We start from the raw sequence: 13,566 nt of genomic DNA on the forward strand, positions 1-13,566 counted from the left end.
CGCAGATGATTTTGGACAGCTTAGCCATTCCTTCACGGCAGAGTTCATGATGGAGTGCAAGATGTTTACCATGGGGGAAGAAGAGAGTGTTGTGAAATCATGTCAGGTCAAATGCAGAATACCCAAACTCTAACTGTGGCAAACTTGTCAGCCATTCTTACTGGGAGACAGTGAGGTCTGCAGATGCTGGAGATCAGAGTTGAGAGTGTGTTGCTGGAAAGACAAAGTAGGTCAGGCAGCATCTGAGAAGCAGGAAAATTGACGTTTTGAGCTGGAGCCCTTCATATATAGAGAATTTTTTTTTCATATCATGGTGTTATTTATTAAGTGAAGCTGTGGTAAAGCTTCGGGGGGCATGGTGGCTCAGTGGTTAGTACTGCTGCCTTACAGCGCCAGGGACTCTGGTTTGATTCCAGCCTATGGAGTTTACACATTCTCCCCGTGTCTGCGTGGCTTTCCTCTGGGTGCTCCAGTTTCCTCCCACAATCCAAAGATGTGCAGTTCAGGTGAATTGACCATGCTAAATTGCTTACTGTGTTAGGTGCATTAGCCAGGGGTAAATATAGGGTAGGGGAATGGGTCTGGGTGGTTTACTCTTTGGAGGGTCAGTGTTGGGCCAAATGGCCTGTTTCCATACTGTAGGAAATCTTCTCTAATATAAATCTAATCAGGAATGAGGTCTGGCCCAAAACGTCCATTTTCCTGCTCCTCAGAAGCCTGCCTGACCTGCTGTGCTTTTCCAGCAACACATTGTCAGCCATTCTTACTGGCAGAGTAGTCTGTCCATTAGACTAATGTCAGACTGAGGAGAGATTGAGCAGTTGAGACATGTCCTGGTTAGAGTTTAGAAGGATGAGAGGGCGAACTATTTGAGGTTTTTAAGATGATAAAGGGGATTGAAATAGTAGATGCAGAGAGGATGTTCCCCTTTCTAGGGCAATTTAGAATGAGAGGTCAAAAGTTTAGGCTAAGGGGTTGCAGATTAAAAACAGATCAGGGGAAATTACTTCTCTAACGGTTGTGAATCTGTGGAATTCACTACCTCATAGTGTGATAGACAGTGAATAAATTTAAGGAGGAGGTAGAGAGACAGATTTTTAATTAGTTATGCATTATACAGTTAAGTGGAGTGGGCAGAAAAGTGGAGTTGAGGCCAAGATGAGCATATTAAATGGTGGAGCAGACTCGAGAGGCTGAATGGCCTACTACTGCTGAGTACTTTGTATTGTCTGGAGTGTGATGGAATACTGCCCACTTGCCAGAATGGGTACAGCTTCACCCACCACTCAGGAAGCTTGACACTATCCAGGACAAAGTAGCCCCCTTGATCTGCACCACATCACCAGATGCAATTGCTGTTCTCTGACAGAATGCAAGAACCAACAAGTGCAGCTAGTATGGCTTTAGAAACACGAGGGAGTGTCCCATGTTTCAATTTTAAAAATATCACATCCTGCACACTGGCATTGGCAGCAGTATGTACATCTCAAGATATACTACAATAACTCAGCAAGCCTTCTCTGACAGTGCCTTACTATAGCCCTTACCACTTAGAAATGCAGTGGCTGCATGGAAACACACATGGCTGCAAGCTCCTTACTAAGCCACTCATCGTCCTGACTTGGAAATTTATTGCCTGTCCTTCAGTGTCACTGGGTCGAAAGCCGGGTACTCATTCCCTAACAACACTGTGGGCCTATAGCAACTACAGTGGTTCATCTTTCTCCCACCTTCTGAGGGGCCATGAGGGATGGGCAGTAGCAATACCCACCATACTATGGACGCATTTTAAAAATGTTTTGCTTGATCTAGTACCACAAGTAGCAATGTTATTGTTCCTACTTGAGTGGGCTGTTGCAGAGAGTAGGAAGTTCAATTCTTCAGCTCTAACATTTTGTGAAAAGGTTGGCTGGGGTTTGGAGGAGTTTTTAGTTGATGAGGTCAGATTTATGGTCGGTTTAGTTGTTGAAGTGTTACCCTGGCAAGTCCTGAGCCAGCAATTAGCTGTTGGATCATGTAGCCCAGCAACTGCTGACCTGAGTTGGGGTCAGTGATTCCAAGAGGACTGCTGTGTTGGGGCGGGTGTGGTGGGGATGTAGAATTCAGCACAGAGTAATCACTGCTCACAGCATCAATCAGCAGCAGTGTAATTTGAGTCATTTGCTCTATAACCCTTGGAGTTGTGGGAGCAGTGAAGCCTGCTCTATGGCAAAGGATTGAAGATCCACTGCATGTAACATAAGCTTTTTTTTAATGGCAGTTCTGAAATGGAAAGGATTTGACAGATTTCTCAAATGTAACTGCAGAATAATTTTCCCATAGACAAGAATGCTGTGTTTTAAGGCACAAGTTCTTTAACTTATTTGAGTTGGTTAATGACTGATGTAGGAGGTGCAGGGTTGTCTCCAGAATGCTTGCTTTATCCCTGAGGAAACAAATGGACAGTTTATCTTGATTGCTCCTACAGCGAACATTACTTTAGACTCAGAGTATTTTCCCTCCCACACCTCTGCCAAGTAGTTGCGCTTGCTTCTAAAGGGAGTCCCTGAGCTGAAGAAGTTTAATGGAATCGGTGTTCGGTGTATTGGCTAAATCCAGGCACCATTTTTACTGCCAAACTGATGGGGATTCCTCATGTCAACTAAAACACTGTGGCAAATCACTTACAAACAGGAGGGTGGGCCTGATCTCATCTCCTTACATCTCACTCAAAGTGGGGAGAACAACAAAAATTTGCTAAGAACATAGAACATATTGAGTCAGAATTTAACTTTTTAAAAGTCAACATGACAACCTACTATGCTGCTCAGAGTCACAAGAGGTAACTCTAGTCATTTAGCTCTCAGATGATGTCACCACAACTAAGAACACTTACATCAGAGAAGGGCAATAGCTTAGAAGAGGAAGGATTCTTTTGTTTCAATCAATGGTATGAAGTAAAGTCACCATAGTCAAACTGGACAATTGGGCCGCTCTCTCATTAGCGAGAAATGACTGGAGATGGTTTGACCGGAGGCAGGGAGTGCGGTTGAGAAAGTGGGCACTTCATGGCAACCTCAGCCGTTGCAGGAATTGAACCCACGCTGTTGGCATCACTTGGCATTGTGAATCAGCCATCTGAACTAACTGCTCCTCCCACAAACAATGGTCTTGTGAACAGTCATATCAAAGGATGCACGTTTCATCAAATCAACAATATTTCACCGCAGTCACTTTAGAGGTATCAGCACATAGAAACAAGAACAGCAGACCAAGCAGCATTTGTTTTCCAATCTCCACAGATGTTGCCTGTCTTGTTTCAGGCAACTGTTATCTTTATTTCAAGTTTCATTTTTCTTTATTTACTTCATAACATGCAAAAAAGATAACAGCAGCTCAAAGTACACCCTGCTCTGACTTAGAAGTAGATCAGCATTGCTCAGAGTCCCAGAGCTTGCTCTGTAACAGTACGATCAATTATATCTACACCACATGGATTGCAAACACCCAAAAGAGTAGCTCACCACCACCTTTTCTAGGGTACTGAGGGACAGGCAGTAAATGTTTGCAATTCTGGTGATGCCTACATTCTGTAAAAGAATATATTAAAAACACAATACCTGACCATGTGATGCTAATATGACGCCATCTCTTCCAAGTGTGTCAGAACAACTAATAATCAGTAACTACCTGCAATTTCATTTTAAATTGTATCTTTCAGACGTATGTGCTGCTACCATGTGAGACTCCATTATCTTCAGTTAGTGCTGAGACATTCTCACAATCGCTGCCTTTTGTACAACTTTAGGAGCAAAAGCTGTGTTACACTTTTAATATCGAGTTCAAGTTACAGCGACGATGGGTGACTTCAATGTGCATGTAGGAATAGGATAAGTGAGTATGAAAGCAAGCTATCAAGAACATAAAGGTGGAATGTAATGGAAAAATGATTAGCAAGGACAAGTCTGGCCCAATGCAGGTGGCAGAAGGAGAATTGTAGTGGAGATTAGAAAATGGAAGAGAAAGTAAATGGTTACTTTGTATCTGGCTTCACAGAGGAAGTATCAAAACTTTTGCGAGAAATACTAAGCAACTGATGGACTTGTGTTAATGAGCAGCTAAAGGAAATTAGTATCAGTGAAGTGGCAGTACTTGGAAAATTAACTTAATTATTAACTTCTGAGCCAAATAAGCTTAATTCTAGGAAGTAGCAATAGCGAGGGTGGCACGGTGGCTCAGTGGTTAGCTCTGATGCCTCACAGCATGAAGGAGCTGGGTTTGATTCCAGTCTGTGTGGAGTTTGCATGTTCTCCCCATGTCTGTATGGGTTTCCTCTGGGTGCTCTGGTTTCTTACCACAATCCAAAGATGTGCAGGTTAGGCGAATTGGCCAGACTAAATTGCTCATAGTGTTCTGGGATGTGTAGGTTAGGTGCATTGGTCTGGGGTAAATGTAGAATAATGGGGAATGAGTTTGGGTAGGTTACCCTTCGGAGGGTTGGTGTGGACTTATTGGGCCAAAGGGCCTGTTTCCACACTGTAGGGATTCTAAGATTAAATTAGATTACTTACAGTATGGAAACAGGCCCTTCTGCCCAACAAGTCCACACCGACCCGCCGAAGCGCAACCCACCCATACCCCTACATTTACCCCTTACCTAACACTACGGGCAATTTAGCATGGCCAATTCACCTGACCCGCACATCTTTTGGATTGTGGGAGGAAACCGGAGCACCCAGAGGAAACCCATGCAGACACGGGGAGAACGTGCAAACTCCACACAGTCAGTCGCCTGAGGCGGGAATTGAACCCGGGTCTCTGGCGCTGTGAGGCAGCAGTGCTAACCACTGTGCCACCGTGCCGCCCAAAAGATAGTGAGTGCTTTGACGGTTCCCTTTAGCAATTTTATAACTTCTAGTAAGACTTGTATTGATTGGAATATGGAAAATGTAACATCATTATTTAAAAAGAACAGGAGAGTGGAATTGTAGGCTTGTGAGCTTGTTTATCAGTTGTAGGGAAATGTTAGAAGCTGTTATAAAGGATGTGACAACAGAATGTTTGGAAAAGAATAGCAAAACTGGACATGGTCAACGTGGATTTTTGAAAGGAAACAGACAAACTTGTCATAGTTTTTTGAGGAAATTGCTTGTAGCACAGACAAAGGAAAACCCCCACTGAATATGATACGTTTGTACTTTCAGAAAGCCTTAGATAAGGTCCCGCACCGGACATTACTAAATAAAATCAAAGCACTTGGGATTGGGGAAAATGTAACAGGATAGATTGAGAACGGGTGAGCAGTCAGGAAGCAAATAGTAGGAATCTTTCTCAGGATTGTGGGGTACTGCAGAGTCCACCACAACTATCCACAACTGTTCACAATTTATGTAAAATATCATGACATGGAAACCAATTGTAATATTTCCAGTTTGCTGATGATACCAAACTGGTTGGGAACGGAAGTGCGAGGAGGGGGCAAGGATGCTTCAAAAGGACTTTGACAGACCATGTGATTGAACAAGAACACGGCAGATGGGATGTAATAAGTATGAAGTTTAATCATTTTTGTAGAGAAAACAGGCACATTATTTTAGAACTGGTGAGTAATTGGGAATTGTGGATGTCTAAAGGGATCTGGATGTCCTTGTAAAAGGCTACTTTGCAGGTACAGCAGGAAGTAAGACAAATGGAAACTTGACATTCATTTCAAGGGGACTTGAGTACAGAAGTAAAGATGTTTTTTGTTGCAGTTATGTAGAACCTTGGTGAGACCTCCCTAGAGGATTGTATGCCGTTTTGATCTCCTTATCTAATGTAGGATGCACTTGCCACAGAGGCAGTGCAGCGGAGGTTTACCAGATTAATCTCGGGGATGGCAGGATTGCTGTATGAGGAGAGATTGGAGGAAACTGGATTTGTATTCTCCAGAGTTTTTAAAGAGTAACTTCACTGAGACTCTCTCAATTCTTCCAGGACATGAGAAAGTCGATAAGGATAGCGTGCCTCTCTATGGCCGGTGGTGTTAGAATCGGGGACATAATTTTAGGACAAGCAGCAGACCATTTAGGACTGAGATATGCAGCAACATTTTCACTCAGAGGTTGGAGAAATCTTTTAGCATTCTCTAACCCAGAAGGCTGTGGAAGCAGGTTCAAGACCGAACTTAGTAAGTTTCTGGAGATTAATGACATTAAGGCATTGGGTGTGGGAAATACAGGGACTGAGGGAAATCACAGAGGAACCCTCCTCCCCCATACCGCTCTATCCTGGTTTCTCCCAGCTGTATGTGGTCTGAGCGCAGGATTCTCCAGAGTGTATGGGCAGTCTGCCCAATTCACCCCACCGTAGGGAAGGTTCTGTTCTGAACTTTGACGAAGAGACAATGAAGAAATGATCAGCCTTGATTGAGAGTGGCAGGACTGGCCCAGTGGGCTGAATGGTTTCCTCTTCTTCCTGTATTCCCTGACTAGTCCAATGTCCTGCAAGAGAACACTTGTAACTCCAGGAGGTCACCCATCAACTTGAGTTAGGGCCAAAATGTTATAATGATTCCATGGTTTGGTCCTGGTGATAGACTACAATGGCCATGTCCAGTTGACACTACATTCCAGAGTCCTGGGGAACTTTGAAGCCATGGTTGTTCAGAAGTTAGATTGAAACTAAAGTTTTTTTGGGGGGAAGAACAATGTGATGGCATTGATTACATCCACCATATTTGATTTATATGTTAGAAATGCTTAGTTTCCGATGTGAGCAAAGTCAGGGGATATTTTACAGAACACAGGAACTATATTGTTTTGTAAACAACCAAAATATAGATTTAAAACAGTCTACTTTTCAAAGTAGATTAAAATCTTACTTCACCACCGGTAATGGGATTGCTTATTTCAAAATCAGTCCAGCCCCGTCTCAAACTTTATTGTTTAAAATGAAGTTGAGCTCCTCCATTAATGGGACTTGGGCATCACCAGTGCTGGTCAAAACATTCAGACTTAAATCTGTCAATGCCAAATTGACAATCCTACTCCAGGAGCACGACTGGTGTGAGAGAGATGGTAATGGCATGTTGAAGTGGCAGCTGTTCCTTTGGTGTTGAGATTAATGTATTAATTGTTGGGACAGAATTGGGAGAGCTTAACTCTGCAGCTGGTCTCTGCAGATGTTGTGTTTAAAATCAAACAAAAAATCTTCCATCCTTCTCTCAACACTGAATCCTCTCAAGTTAATGAGTGCAAGGTTCACATGAAAGCAAAAGCTAAACAAGAAACACGAGACTTCCCTTCATTTGTAGAGGTCTTTATCATGCAAGTGGGAAGGGTGAGATTTGTAAAATTGATTTTGTTTTTGATGTACTTAAGGTTTTGTTGCCCCTCTTTCCAAGAGATACTTTTCTGAATTGAATTTCCCCTTTCCTCTCTCTTCCTATTTGTTGTCTGTGCCCTGATCTGTATAGTCATGAGGACAGTTGCCCCCATCTGCTTCCAGTGCCCCAGCCAACAGAAGATGCCAACAGGAGAATAACTCACTGGTCCTATTTTGCCTCCACTGGAAGATACTGCAGTGTTCTATCATCAGTGGGAAACCGTGAGGCCCGAGTCAGCACCTGTCCCCCACCCACCTCACTTTCACTGCCCACACACACACCAGATTGACATTGTTATACCAACACTCACTACCATCCCACAGTGTGCAGTGTCACTGATCTTCACTGAATATCTGCAGTCTGCATGTTGCCCTTTCACTCCTCGTCCATTGTTAATGTAACACTGGAAGGCTGTGGCGAATGTTGTGCCTAACCTGTTGCTAATTTGTGCTGTGTGCATGATTTAAAATGCAGGATGAGCTGGATGAGCTACGGTCGGAAATGGAAGAAATGCGGGACAGCTATCTGGAGGAGGATGTATACCAGCTGCAGGAACTCCGCAGAGAGTTGGATCGAGCCAACAAGAACTGCCGCATCCTGCAGTACCGCCTCAGGAAAGCAGAGCAGAAAAGCCTGAAAGTTGCTCAGACTGGCCAGGTTGATGGCGAGCTGATAAGGAACTTGGAACAAGATCTGAAGGTAAGGTGGATCCCTTGGCACACCGTGCCTGCTCAATTCACTAACCCTTATTCTGATCGCTGAGGGGAAACTGTGAACCAACAATAACCACGTTTATCACACAACCCAGCACGATGGTCTATAGAAGCTGCGTCATTAAGTACATTGAAGGTTGAGATAGACTGATTTATAATCAGTCGGGGAATCAAAGGTTATTGAAGATGAGGGAGCAAAGTGGAGTTGAGAATGATCAGATCAGCCATGAACTCATGGAATAATGGAGTGACTCAATGGGCTGAATGGCCTACTTGTATTTCTATGACTTCCCCAAATGAGGAAATGAAGAATAAGAGCTCACTTTTTGTAAATTTCATCTTAAAACAAGTTAGAACTAACACCATGAATAAGTAGAAATTAACAGGCAAATGATACTTCAAGTAAAAATAGCTGACAGAACAAAGGTATGTCTCATGTAATCACAAATACTGAATCACTCCCCACACAAGTGTGGCAATCTCAATTCTCACAACTCAGCCTTTAGTACACAGGACCTCGGACCTTCTTTGTCAATTCATTTAGCCCTTGAGTCATATTCACCAGCAGCTGTATTCCATCGGAGCGCTCTGGTATGGTTAACACCAATAGGATACTCATCGATCTCTGAACTCTCCCTTATGTGGCCTGAGAGTCTCTCAGAGGCTCTTACATGACTTTCCAGGTTTTAACACCTTTCTAGCCAACTTGCACAACAGCTCCAAGAGCTCCTGTCTCCTTTTCTGACAAACAGAAAACCAGCCACGTTCTGAAAGAGATTTTCTTCTCATCAGAATTTGGTGGTATTCCTCTTTTTGTAATGACATCTGTGTGTTAGCCATCTTCACCCACTATATCCTTCCTCGGAATCTCCTTTGTGGTTTTTTTTGGTATTTAAATTCCTTCCTGTTAGTACAATTTCCAGGTCAACAGACCACATTTATTTTATTATTCAAGGAAATTACAATTGGTTTCTTTAAATTGCTGCAAGCTCCTTGTGGCCCTTCTGAAAGATTCTTAAAACAACCACAGATTCCCTGGATGTTTTAAAGAAATGACTAGCTGCTTTTGAGTCTTGTATCTGGGAACAAGAGAAGTCCAAATTGTACCACTGATATAGATGCAGTGCTAAATAAGCAACACCACAACTGCACTTATACAGTCAAAAGAGAACTTGACTGGAGTAGAAATTTGGTTCCTATTGCACTCTGTGCCACAGAGTACATTGTATCGACCTCCATACCAGCTTAGTGTCAACTTAATTTTGCTCACTGAAACACTGAACTTAGAGACTGTAGCACTCTTAGCAATTTCATTCATAATGAGCCACATAAACCTTCACTTAGTCATCCATATCCATTCATGTCTATGATTCATTTATAAATAATTGTACCAATATGAATTGCCACAGTTATACATACACACACATAAACATCATTAAAATGAAAAATGTTGGGACAAAAACGAAAGAACTGTGGAAATTTTAAATCGGAAACAAAAACGGAAATTGCTGAAAGAGCTCAGGTCTGGCAGTATCTGTGGACAGAAAACAGAGTTAACGTTTCAGGTCGAGTGACCTTTCCTCAGAACTGATGGTAGCGAGGAAAATGTGTTCCCTGGTTAACATCTCTGTTTCAGGCTTGCTGCAGTGCTCCAGCAAAGTCAGTGCAAACTAGAAGCACATCACCTTCATCAATAGTCAGTCCGGAAGGCTGCAGAGTTCCCAAGTGGAAAGGATGTACAGGTTAGGTGAATTTGCCTTGCTAAATTACCACATCAGGGGTAAACATAGAGTAGGGGAATGAGTCTGGGTGGGTTACTTTTCGGAGGGTCAGTGTGGACTTGTTAGGCCGAAGGGCCTGTTTCCATACTGTAGGGAATCTAATCTAATTAATTGTAAAAAATTAATAAGGTGTTGTTCTTCCAGCTTGCACTGAGCTTCCCTGTACCCCTCCCACGTAATTAATTTCTGGCTGTTCAAGAGAGAAACAAAAAAACATGTTACTCTCAATTTCTGCCTTTGTAGCCACATTGCAAATAATTGTAGCCCCAACAGGCATTGTTGTCCTACTCCACAAGTTGCAGGTAGCCTTCCTGAAAATGCCCCTTACCCTCATCCTCTGTTATCTATTAGTTAGCCAATCCTCTGTCCATACTGATATACTAGTCCCCAACACCACATGATCTTATTACGTAGCCTTACGTGCATCATGATATTGATAGCCTTTTAGACGTCAAAATACATTACATCTATTGCTTCCCCCTTTATCTTTCCAATTTGTTGCCACCTAAATGAACTGTAATAAATTGTCAGGCACGATTTCCCCTTCACGAGTCATGCTCATTCTATTGATTAAATTCTTTCTTCTAAATGCTTTTATAATAGACTACAACATTTTTCCAATGACATGTTAAGCTAACTGGCCTGTAATACCTATTTTTTATGTTTACATTCCCTTTTGAATAAGGGTGTTACATTAGCAGTCTTCCAGTTCTCTGGTTATCTCAATTCTCTGCCATCTATATTAATTTTCTTTTCAATTTGATGTTATCCATAAGTTCCCTGGTTAACCATAATTGATTTATCCCCTTCCTAGAACACTTCCTTCATCGTAGGATATATCTTTTTCTATGAGTCATGAAGTATTTCTTAAATGTCTACCATTATCCTTTAACTGTCTCTTTTGCTGAACTGTTTTTCCCAGTTCACTCTCACTAGCTCTGTGCTCATTTCCTTCATAGTTATTCTTATTTCAGTTTCTCACTCTCAACCTGACTGTTAAACGTTACCAAGATATGGTCACTGTTCCCAAGGTAATCTTTTTTTCTTGGAAGATGTTTTGTTAGCCTGGCCTTATTACAAAATCAGAATCAGAACAGGCTGATTCCTGGTTGAATCCACAACATATTGTTCAAGGTGGCTGTCTCAAATTCGCTTGATGAATTCTTCCCACATGGTTACCTTCGTAAATATTAATTTTCCCAATCTACATGAAGATAAAAGTCTCCTATGATGGACTAAATTACTTTGATGCATTGTTAACTTTTCTTATTATTTTCAAATCGTGTGGGTTATTAGAATTTCAGAGTGTAGCAACAGAGTACAGACTGAAACATAAATTAAAATCAGTTTGTAAAAAGTTCCTATTGTGAAATAAGCACAACAAAGTATTTTACTTTAAAATTCTCCCACCTAGACTTATTTGATGGGGAGGGCTTTCAATCAGCTGAGCCAGAAATATGAATTGTCCAGTAGGGACCTCTTTCATTATTTTCATATTAGGGACTTTATACACAAAAAGACTACATTACTGGTTAATCCCTATCAGTCTGACGTGGAGAGGAGAGTACTTCGGTCCACAGGTACTCTCTCGAGCATTTACTAGGAGATGGTGTCTCAAAGGAAATTGAACGGCTGTATGGGATCTAGACTCAGGAATTGGGGCTGGTGATCTCATCAGAGGCATGAAGGGATATTTGGGAGAATGTGAGGAAGATTTCAATTTGTAATAGGATGCAAGCTAAGTAACTGAAGGTTCTCCACAGGATCTATTTGGCTCCGGAGCAGCTTGCGAAATTTAAAAAAGAAATCTCTCCAATGTATTCCAAATGTAAAACAGATATTGGTAGTCTTACTCATTGCCTTCATAGGTATTGGGGTGCTATAACAAGTGTTTTGGAAGGAATCTTGGGAATCGAGGTTAAGGTAGATCCGGTGTCCCTCCTCTTGGGTCTGCCAAATCTGCTCTCTTTGGATGCGCATGGGAAGAAATTGTTTAACGTTCTTTCATATGGTGTGAGGAAGAACATTCTGATGAGCTGGATATCAGAAAATATCCCAGGACTTCCGCGATGGAGTAGGTTAGTTATGGAACATATCCCCCAGACTTCCTCACAAGTACGGTGCACCAGAAAATTGAAATTTGTTTGGGACATGGCGGCCCGTTTTGAACTATATGGATGCAGACTTGTCGGCTATATTGATTAGGGCCTTTGTGTAGCTGTGAGGGCTGTGTCTGGTTGGCCCGGGGCCCCTGAGAGGAAGAAACCTGAATAAATACGGGTGTGCCAACTGATGCTCCCGGTGATGGAGAGTTTTGGTGGGGTTGCGCTGAGTGCTTTAATTTAACTGAGTTCAATCTAATTTATTTTAATTTGTTTAATTATTTATTGAACTGTAGTATGCGTAGTTTTTTTTCCTCTAGTTTGTGAAGTAGAGTAGTTGTTTGTTTATTGTTATTGCTGTTATACTATAAGATTGTTATATTATTTTATAGTAATTTTATAATTTTGTAAAAGATTCAACATCTTTTTCAATAAAAAAAATTTTTAAAAGTTCTCCCACCTGCTGTAGATATTAATCTCTACAGGGATGTAATACCACAAGCATTTCCCTCAGATAAGTCAGCCCAGCGATAGTTCTTTGCCTGAACCTGGTCAGTAGCTTAACTTACCTATGATGCGCATTACCATTGCCAGTGAACAGACCTGGATTATTTTCTTTATTCATTCATTTATGGCTCATGCCAAATTGCCCTTTAGAAGCTGGTGCTGAGATATCTTGAACTGCTGCAGTGCATTGGGTGTGGAATACTGTCAGGGAGGGGGTTCCACCATTTTGACTCAGTGACAGAATGGTGATATAATTTCAAGTCATTGTGCTGAGTCTGGTTTGTATGCACAGCATCACTGTTTTCCTGCAAAGCCTTGAGGGATTATTTTGAAGGATGAGTTTCCAGGAGAATTTGAGCTGAGTTGTTGTCGTTTTGCCGTTATTCACAGGTTGCCAAAGACGTGTCTGTGCGTCTACACCATGAGCTGGAGAGTGTGGAGGAGAAGCGTGTCACTGTGGAAGATGAGAACGAGTCCCTGCGGCAGAGACTAATTGAAGTGGAAATCTCCAAGCAAACGCTGCAGAATGAGCTGGACAGGATCAAAGAGGTGAGCTCAGGATCCTAAATATTGCTGGTATTGAGCATTGTTGTTTCATGTTGAAGCTCCCCTCCAGTTTAGCATTGAGAAACCCACCATGTTTATGTCATTAAGATGGAGTCAAAGTGCTTGGATATGCAAAAGCAACTTTGTACACGCAATCTTTCCTGCAGTTAACTGTGACTCTTTCTTCCAGTGTCTGACAATCATTCCTAAGGTCTGGAAGGTTGTCTTTGCCCATCAGGAACGCGCAAAGGAGAAAGAAATGTATCTCCTAGAAAAGCTGGTGTCCTCTCAGTTGTTAGCACATTGTCCCTGCTGGTAGTTTTTCAAAGTAAATGGAACATGTTGTAATAGTGTTTATTGTAATAATGTTTCTGTAGATAACTGTAGAAAGGTAACTATTGATGGAGGGATATGGGCCGGGTGCTGGCAGGTGGGACTAGGTTAGGTTGGGATATCTGGTCAGCATGGACGGGTTGGACCAAAGGGTCTATTTCCGTGCTGTACATCTCTCTGACTCTATGACTCGATGTGGAGAGGACGTTTTCTCTTATGGAAGAATCTAGAACTAGGAG

General features: G+C 42.1%; 1 protein-coding gene across 2 annotated transcripts in view; it reads left to right on the forward strand.

Moving 5' to 3' along the window:
• LOC132815089 (microtubule cross-linking factor 1) overlaps positions 1-13,566 on the forward strand; it is a 210,990-nt gene that overhangs the window by 18,530 nt on the left and 178,894 nt on the right. For both annotated transcript variants that reach the window (XM_060823835.1, XM_060823836.1), the window contains exons 2-3: positions 7,820-8,044; positions 12,839-12,997. In XM_060823835.1, coding sequence (XP_060679818.1) covers positions 7,820-8,044; positions 12,839-12,997 — 384 coding nt within the window. The remainder of the gene's footprint in view (positions 1-7,819; positions 8,045-12,838; positions 12,998-13,566) is intronic.

The sequence above is a fragment of the Hemiscyllium ocellatum genome, chromosome 4 (assembly GCF_020745735.1).
Source record: "Hemiscyllium ocellatum isolate sHemOce1 chromosome 4, sHemOce1.pat.X.cur, whole genome shotgun sequence".
Classification (NCBI taxonomy): Eukaryota; Metazoa; Chordata; class Chondrichthyes; order Orectolobiformes; family Hemiscylliidae; genus Hemiscyllium; species Hemiscyllium ocellatum.